Source organism: Strix uralensis, chromosome 16 (assembly GCF_047716275.1).
Source record: "Strix uralensis isolate ZFMK-TIS-50842 chromosome 16, bStrUra1, whole genome shotgun sequence".
In the NCBI taxonomy this organism is placed as follows: Eukaryota; Metazoa; Chordata; class Aves; order Strigiformes; family Strigidae; genus Strix; species Strix uralensis.
The window spans coordinates 15,259,769-15,268,492 of record NC_133987.1 but is presented as its reverse complement, the minus strand read 5'-3'; the positions used below and the strand labels follow the sequence as shown (position 1 = coordinate 15,268,492).

At 36.5% G+C, this 8,724-nt stretch overlaps 1 protein-coding gene across 7 annotated transcripts in view; it reads right to left on the bottom strand.

Moving 5' to 3' along the window:
* Positions 1–594: 594 nt before the first annotated feature.
* MRTFB (myocardin related transcription factor B) overlaps positions 595–8,724 on the bottom strand; it is an 85,759-nt gene continuing 77,629 nt past the window's right edge. For all 7 annotated transcript variants that reach the window (XM_074886699.1, XM_074886704.1, XM_074886700.1 and 4 more), the window contains one exon: positions 595–6,047. In XM_074886699.1, the coding sequence (XP_074742800.1) occupies positions 5,509–6,047 (539 nt within the window). In that variant the 3' untranslated portion in view covers positions 595–5,508. The remainder of the gene's footprint in view (positions 6,048–8,724) is intronic.

The following is an 8,724-nucleotide window of genomic DNA, read 5'->3' as shown; positions in this document are numbered from 1 at the left end:
AAAAGTCATTTTCCAATGACCTAATTAGTTAATAGATGAGGTGTGGGGTGGTGCACCCCAGCTGCACATCATGAAAATACAGTGACAGATTACAAAATAAGCCATACAGTCCTTATGAACTATATAAAAACATCATTAATTGCAAATGTTTGAATTTTTATTAAGCCACTTCATTTAAAATAAATTGAAGAGTATCACAGGTATATTTTACCTGTGTGTTATGTAAGATAGTGACACTTGTGCCTACATTAGGATTTTATTTTCTTTTTTAATGACAAAAGTACTGAAAAGTCTGGGTTCTTATCCTACCATTTCTTGAGAAAAGAATAAAAAACAGGAAAGGAATTAATATAGTAGTACTGCTTAAAAAAAAATCCAAACCTAAACTTTGAGAGTTCAGGAAATCTCTGTTCTTGCAGATTTTGGCTCTGATTTTGACGACAAACCATCATTCTTTTGGAGTTTGTCTAAGTGCAGATTTCATTCTTATTCCTTTTTGTGAGAAACATACTTAAAGCATATAAAAGTCAGAATTTTTGTTGAATATTATTAATGGTATTTTTCACTTTTAAGTAGTAAGCATGGACAAATGAACACAGTTTTCATTTTTTATTTGAGACACTTAGCAAAAATGCTGAAATATCAAACATTTCCTCAGTAGCTACAATATTGCCACTATGTACAAAATATTTGATAAATGTAGTACACATATAAAAATACAGTATGCATTACATATATACAGTACAATGTGCAAAACATATGGCATTCAAACGTATGGAATTGATTTTAGGGGTGCAAACAGCAAATACAAAGGCATCATGGTTTCTTATAGAAAGGCAATACATAAACTGACGCCCTGATTGCCATAATTTGCATTTAGTAAAGTAGTGCTTAAATGAAGAGGGCCCTAGAGACAGGTGTCTATCTTCCTCTTTTCACAAAATGAGATGCTAAGACATAATTATGACTATGAAAATAAGAAGAGAAACACCTACTAGGGTTAGCGTTATTTCTACTGCAAGCAGTACTGTGAAGAAAAATCCTATCTGGAAAAAAGCCTGTGCTATTACTTAATACAAATTTCTCAAACAACAAAAACAAATCTGTACTGTTAAACATCAAAAACAGCTTTGAAAATATCTACATCCTTAATTTTAAAAAAGTATGGATAATACTTTTTGGGATTTAATTTCCTATGCTTCAAAATACAAAGTGCCTCCTTTGGCAATATAAATGGCAATGCTTTGGTTCCTATTTAAATTTTTATATTATTATAATTTATTTTAGGCTGTCTTTTTACTATCTGAGCTGTATTTTTTTTTTTATAAAAATAGTGTGATTATATAGTTATTAACCATTCCCTGCTTTTTATTGAGAATTTGCTCTCATAGCTAGAATGGCTTTTTGGCTAGATTTCTACAAATACATTTATGCACTTTTAACTTAAAAAGTCTTTATACTCAGTATTGGACACTACAGAATGATGTAGGTGTCTCTTTTTTGCACTTTATTCCTAACAAACTGGTATAAAAGGAGTATTTGAGATTACTTCAGGTTTTAATGGATGCTCTTTATTGGCCATGTATATACTATACGCAACTCCATTCCACATATCTCACATAAAAAACCATCTGAAGTATGGTCTAGAAGTCATCAAAAGGTGATTTAATAGACCACAATATAAAGAGTTTCAACAGAACATTTAGTAGAGATAAGTGGAAGAAATTTTTTTCCAGTTTTAGTAAAATTTAAGTTTATAATAAACTGAAGATGCCATCCAAATAATAGTTGTTTACACTGGTGAACTTTACTGTGTTTTGATTACATAATGCCCTTCCAGTTAAATGTATTCTGTGATTGCATTTTCTCAGCCTTGAAAACAGTTCAGCAGCTTGTGCTTGGTTTCCAATTATGGTGCCTACACTTTTCAGGCATCTGAATGTTTGAGACTACGTAATGTAAAAGTTTAACATTGAAACTTCTATTTTGATCACCTACTTCCTTGAACATAACTCCTGTTGGTGAATTCAGAAGTGCCTTGGAAAGAAATTTCAGTATTAAGTAGAGATTATTTCTAAAAGCTGTGGCCTCAGCTTTTTAAAGGTCTGATTCTGCAAGCCCACATTGCTGGATTAGACTCTGATTTCTATAGAGAACAACTGCCATAAATTAATTTTATTCTCAAAGAGAACTGTTAAATTTATGACAATGATTTCTTAACTATTTATAATGTTGAAGTTTTGCCTGTAAACTTACTTGCCTTAACTAATGCTGAATGGCACTAAAAGTGCGTAACAAATACCATTTCTGTATTAAACGCAGGATGTGACTCCCCTTGATTAACATTAGCCTTGTAAAACACGTCTGAACTCTCTCCATGTCTAGAAGTATAAACACCAACTTTTGATTTTTCACACTGATAAAATGGTATTCTTAATTACTTTGAAGGATCTGTGAACAACACATTTGATAGGATGCATTCTGTTAGTATACTGCAGCCATTAAATGGCAAATTTAGTGCCAGTGCATTCCTTTGCAACTATTCTCTTAATGAGAAATATTCAGTTCTGTACAGTCAAACTGCACAGTCATGATTAAACTTCTAAGATGTATTGTATTTGTGTTACAAAAATTGTCATGTAAAACATGCACACACAAAAGTCTAAGCAAAACCTATTTCTGCCATAACAGGCATATATAACTATGGCAAATATATCACATTTCAGAACAAAGTCTAAAGCAAACCATTATATATAAGGTTTAATACACAATTCTGAAATGTACAAAAAAGTAATCACACATTCCCTACACTAGAATATTTGTACTTCAAAAACTAAAATGATCCCTTAAGTTTTTTAATAATATTTTTTTTTTTTTGCAAAGAGACTTTAGAGTAGAAAGCTATACTGTACTGGTAACAACACATCTCAACTGTTTGGGTTTATTTCTGCACATAGATTCCTATGGATTAGTTAACATTCTACACTGCCAATAAAGATAGTTTTGTAGCAAGATGACTTTGCCAGTTTTAAGCTCTATTTACATGCACATCAAAAATGACAGTACAGTTGCTCTAGGTTAATTTGTCCTCTAAAAATTAATTTACTTGCCTCATTTAATCAGAAGGCAGGGTCAAAAAAGGGGTAACTCTAACCACACATATGTGGTATGTCTGGTGTACCACACACAATAAATTGACAGTACTGCAGAACACTAAATTTCATTCAAAGTTGTTCCTATCAGACCAAGAGTCCTTAATTCTTAACCTTGTAACAGCTGAGGGCACTCAGTATCTCAAGAGTATTAGCTCCCGATAGTATGATGAAAAGGAATGCAAAAAGTTGAATGTCTTTGTTCAATGTTATTGAAGAGTCCTATACCATCAAAATTTAAGGCAGACAGTCCACGTGTAACACCGTACTCAAGTATTGTAGGCACAGCAAGAAGGAATAAGGAAACATGTTTTTCAACTTCATCTTTTGTTGTGAAAATCGCCATAGATTGTCTTTCTGTACTTAGTTTCAGATTAAAGTGAATTCTGGCCTGTAACACTAGATAGATATAGAAGATATATAATGATTTAAAGTGCTGGTAACTGATATGATACAAACATATGATGCCAGTTTAAACCCTGAATCAATGATATAATCTACTATTTTATCTCAAGGCAATGGAATTCTGTAATATGAGTAAACCAGATTGCATTGTATATCTGGAGACATAAATTTGCAGTTAATTCCACAACATTTTCTAACAAAAGTATTTTGTTTGATGTTAATGTGATTGTGTTCTTTTTTAAAAATGTGATACAGATTGCTAAATAGTTAACAGCTACCTTATATTTTCATTATTTCTTTGTTACTTTCTGATACATATCATTACTCTAAGAAGTAAGCAAAAGCTTTGGGGTATTTTTTCATTAGCTCCTACAAAACTTTATTTTTGAAACTTGGTGGTGAGGAAGGAATTCTGCAATGAGATCAGTTTTCAGAGTAGAAAACATACCACATTTCCATTGTTCGGGAAATAGGGGACTGTTTACTTTTATCTTAATTTAGGAATTCCCTAATAGGAAATAATTCCAATTTTATCTTTGATTATCAGCCTACATTATCTATGGCAACATTTAACAGCTATTACCTGAGACACAACCATAGAATTTCAAAGTATTTTACTTCTATATACATTTTTTTTCTTTTTCCAACTGCTTTCTTAACAGACTCCCCAAAAAAACAACTAAGGACTTTAAAAAAATAGTATTTTCATGCTGTGCTGTGAGGTAAGAGCTTAATTTTTGCTGTTATCCGTTTCAGGTATGAAATATGCCTTCTTATCACAAAACAGTACATCCTGATGCTATTTAGGATTCTCACTGAGCAGCTTCTCTGTTTAGCTTCCCTGATGTTATGTAGTGGTAGATGAAGCTGTTCAATAGATAAAGTATTGATTAAGAAATGGTGGTTGTCCTGTCAGTACTGTCCCCTGCAACTCTGATCCTATAAACATCTTTTATTGAGGGCACTGGGACTATTCTTGCATAGATGCTTGCAGGATCATAGTGCTCAAGAGCATTAATTAAACTTTGCTACTTCCTCAAACTGTTCTAATATGCTGAAATACTTGATTCAATGATTAACAACTATCCTCAAACACAAAGTAAATTAGGGTATTTATTATTTCCATTATAGTAATCTCTGGTTTGAAGACCACTGTTCCCCTCTGTTCACAAAAATAAGGTATGCAAAGAGTATACAAGTAACTGTCTGATATACACATTAAAACCTAGCTATTAAATCCAGAGCATTGCTATAGAAAATTCAGTGTTCTCAATATTACCTGGCATAGCTACAGTGGATTTCTTGCAGTTACACTTAATATCCCTTTGGATGCAGTTAAATTCTTCCCTCATGATTAAACAATGGGGGAAGAGTTTTAAAAACCACAAACCCAAAATATAAAAACAACTTGAACAAATTAAGAGTCTAGATATATGAAATTTCACTGAACCAGCCAGTGCTTGTACTTGCCTTTGCCCTCACAATTCATTTTGAACCTGGCTCAGGCTATCCACAGGAACAATGAAGTGCAGTGATACCTCACCCTCCCCCAAACATTTGCTCACTGTGTTAATACAGACAGTTGTAATCTGACTTTTTCTTCTCTAAGTTTAGCCACGTTGTGTTGCTCATTTAAGCATTACAAAGTCAGAGACATAACTTCTTTCTTAAATATTTGTGATGCATTTACCTTGGGGTACTTTTAATCAGTAAGTACAATCATCCTTTCTTGACTTGTAAAATACAGCTTTCAGAGGGCCCTGATCTGCATTACTGATAGGAGCATAAAGTAATTCACTGTTGTAAACTTGAAAATCAATAAGGAATTAGCTTCAAGCATTTGTTCTTCCAAATATTACTGTCTTAATTTATCTTAATTGCAATCAGAATGGTATAATAATGGACCTCTGCTGTAAAGAGACTTGCAGGTCGTGTTCTCATTGGCTACAGCTTAATCCCAGTGCAACTGTAGATCCTGTGGATCTAAAAAGTCAGTGGAAAACACGCTGGGGGCAGTAGAACTGAGAGGAGTGAGTCCAGATGAGGAGCTGGGCATTGTAATGTCTAGCCATTCCATATTGTCCAAATTTGTATCAGGAAGGTCAAGAGACAGACAAGAATTATTAGTGGTAAACTGTGGGTCGGATGTTTCCATGGGTGAATGAGAGTGATCTAAAATGCTGGAGTGATTAAGCAGATCATTCTGGAGGTCTTCAATTAAAGAAAATGACTCTCTGTCCTCATTATTGCTTGTCATTTGAGGAATTTCATTACCTGATGGTAAAGTTCCGTCCAAGAGGGCTTCAAGTTGGTTTTCCAAACTTATAGACAAGCTGGTGGTTGGTTCTAAGGACACAGGAGGAGGGGCCATTTGGATCTGTGGTGGTGGGCGGGATATCACTGTATTCACTGGCATTGTAGTGATGTTGGCTGTTACTGGTCTCATTTTAGAAATGGGAGATGGTTCCTCCTTTATTGGAAGGGAAATCTCTGTAATAAAAAAAACAACTCACTGTTGAATTCAGAAAAGATAGTGACACATATCCTTGGGCTTACAACTTCCACCCCCTTTTTTCCCCACTGTGGGATGCATGTACAGTGAACTCAAGGGAGTAAGAGTCATTTTGCTGTTCTGATAATGGTAACACTACATACATCAGACTGTCAGGTACTCTATGAACAACAAAGTATTTTAAAGCAAGTTCCAGAGTTCTGCTTTCAGTAATACTTCAGCCAATTAGAATATTTATACTTATTTAAAAAGGAACCTCCTTCATGTTTATAGTTCTTCTGACTAATTAGAATGATTATGGAACCAACAGATTTCCTCATTTAGATAAGGGTGCCTGAACCAATTTTCGGTATCATCCCTGTGTCCACCTTGATGAATTAGAGTCTAAAAGATCAGTTGATGTGATTAGGATGCATTTATTCTTGATTCTAGAATCTGGAACTACTCTTCTGTCAAGAAGTTCCATGTAAGACAGTGGTAGTAACAATAAAAGAAAATAAAGCAAAGTAACTTCCAATTAATTCTTATCATAGACTGGTTTAGGTGGGAAGGGACCTTAAAGATCATCCAGTCCCAACCCCCCTGCCATGGGCAGGGACACCTTCCACTAGCCCAGGTTGCTCAAAGCCCCGTCCAACCTGGCCTTGAACACTGCCAGGGAGGGGGCAGCCACAGCTTCTCTGGGCAGCCTGTGCCAGTGTCTCACCACCCTCACAGGGAAGAATTTCTTCCTTATATCTAATCTAAATTTACCCTCTTTCAGTTTAAACCCATTACCTCTGGTCCTATCCCTACACTCCCTGATCAAGAGTCCCTCGCCAGCATTCCTGTAGCCCCCTTTAAGTCCTGGGAGGCCACTCTAAGGTCTCCCCAGAGCCTTCTCTTCTCCAGGCTGAACACCCCCAACTCTCTCAGCCTGTCATCACAGGGGAGGTGCTCCAGCCCCCTGATCATCTTCATGGCCTCCTCTGGACCCGCTTGAACAGATCTGTGTCCTTCTTATGTTGGTGCCCCCAGAGCTGGACACAGCACTGCAGGGGGGGTCTCACGAGAGCAGAGCAGAGGGGGAGAATCCCCTCCCTCGCCCTGCTGGCCACACTTGATGCAGCCCAGGACACGGTTGGCTTTCTGGGCTGTGAGCGCACATTGCTGACTCACAGTCAGTTTTCCATCCACTAACACTCACAAGTCCTTCTCCTTGGGGCTGCTCTCAATCCACTCCTCGCCCAGCCTGTGTTTGTGCTTGGGATTGCCCTGACCCATGGGCAGGACCTTGCACTTGGCCTTGTTGAACTCCATGAGGTTTGCACAGGCCACCTCTCCAGCCTGTCCAGGTCCCTCTGGATGGCACATCCCTTCCCTCCAGCGTGTTGGCTGTACCACACAGCTTGGTGTCGTTGGTGAACTTGCTGAGGGTGCCTTGATCCCACTGTCTGTGTCACTGACAAAGATGTTAAACAGCGCCAGTCCCAACACTGACCCCTGAGGAATGGCACTTGTCACTGCTCTCCTCTTGGACATCGAGCCATTGACTGCAACTCTTTGAGTGCGACCATCCAGCCAATTCCTTATCCACTGAGTGGTCCATCCATCAAATCCATGTCTCTCCAATTTAGAGACAAGGATGTCGTGAACGGACACAACATGTGAATGGAGTCCATAAATAAGATTAGACAGACAGAACATGCAAATAAATCATCTAGCACAGGTGATGTTTCTGCTAGAAAAATTATACCTGAGAATATATTTTGCATCAGTTTTCCAAGCGAAATCATGTCCTTAAAACCTGTAACAGCATCTATTAAAATGATTGCTTAGCAAAAGCAAAACATTACTAAATGGACCCTCTCACTCTCCTGAATTACATGAGTAAACTAAGCATTTTTCAGTGTAGAAATTGCTTATTTAAGTGCAAGAGCCCTGAATTCTACTTTGTTTTTCATAAAGATGATCAGGAAAGGTTTGCTTTTTTTATTGCAACTTTGCAAATATGGAGCAGTTATTACCTTTATGATCAAATGGGTTTAGTAACTTAACACTCAAAGCAAATATTTAAGTAAGCACACCAATGTTTCCTACATCCTCTGCTCCAGAGGTAGAACTACTTCAAACTACCCATGCAATATCTTATAAAAGCACTGAAAGCATTTTTTAATTTAGCTTGAGTTGTTCACTGCACAGGTCACTTATCTCAGTCTGTCACTGTCTACTCCATTTTCTTCAGCTGACTTTGCAATTTGCTTCAAAAACGAGAAAATACTTGGATGTTTAGAATATGGCTAAAATCTTCTAATAGCCCACAATCCGTCACTTCTGTCCTGGCCTTCACTGCTGTCAAGAGCCTTATATGACAGTAGTACAAAACATTAAGTTAATTGAATTGCTTGGCACCAGAACATTTCTGAATGTTGCAATGGCTTCTTAGTCTACAAAGCCTCATTATGCCTGAAAGCCTCCTTCTTTTACTGCAAAGCTACTTTGTATATCACTTTAGTTATTTTAGTTCCTTTCTAATAGCTCCTGTATTTTAACTGACATAGAAAGCTGTTATTCATTAATGCCTCTATGTAGTTCATATATACTTTTTCCAGTAATGTATCTTTGGTTATATTTAATGAAATTCTTGTATCAACATGCTTTAACTCTTAACTTATT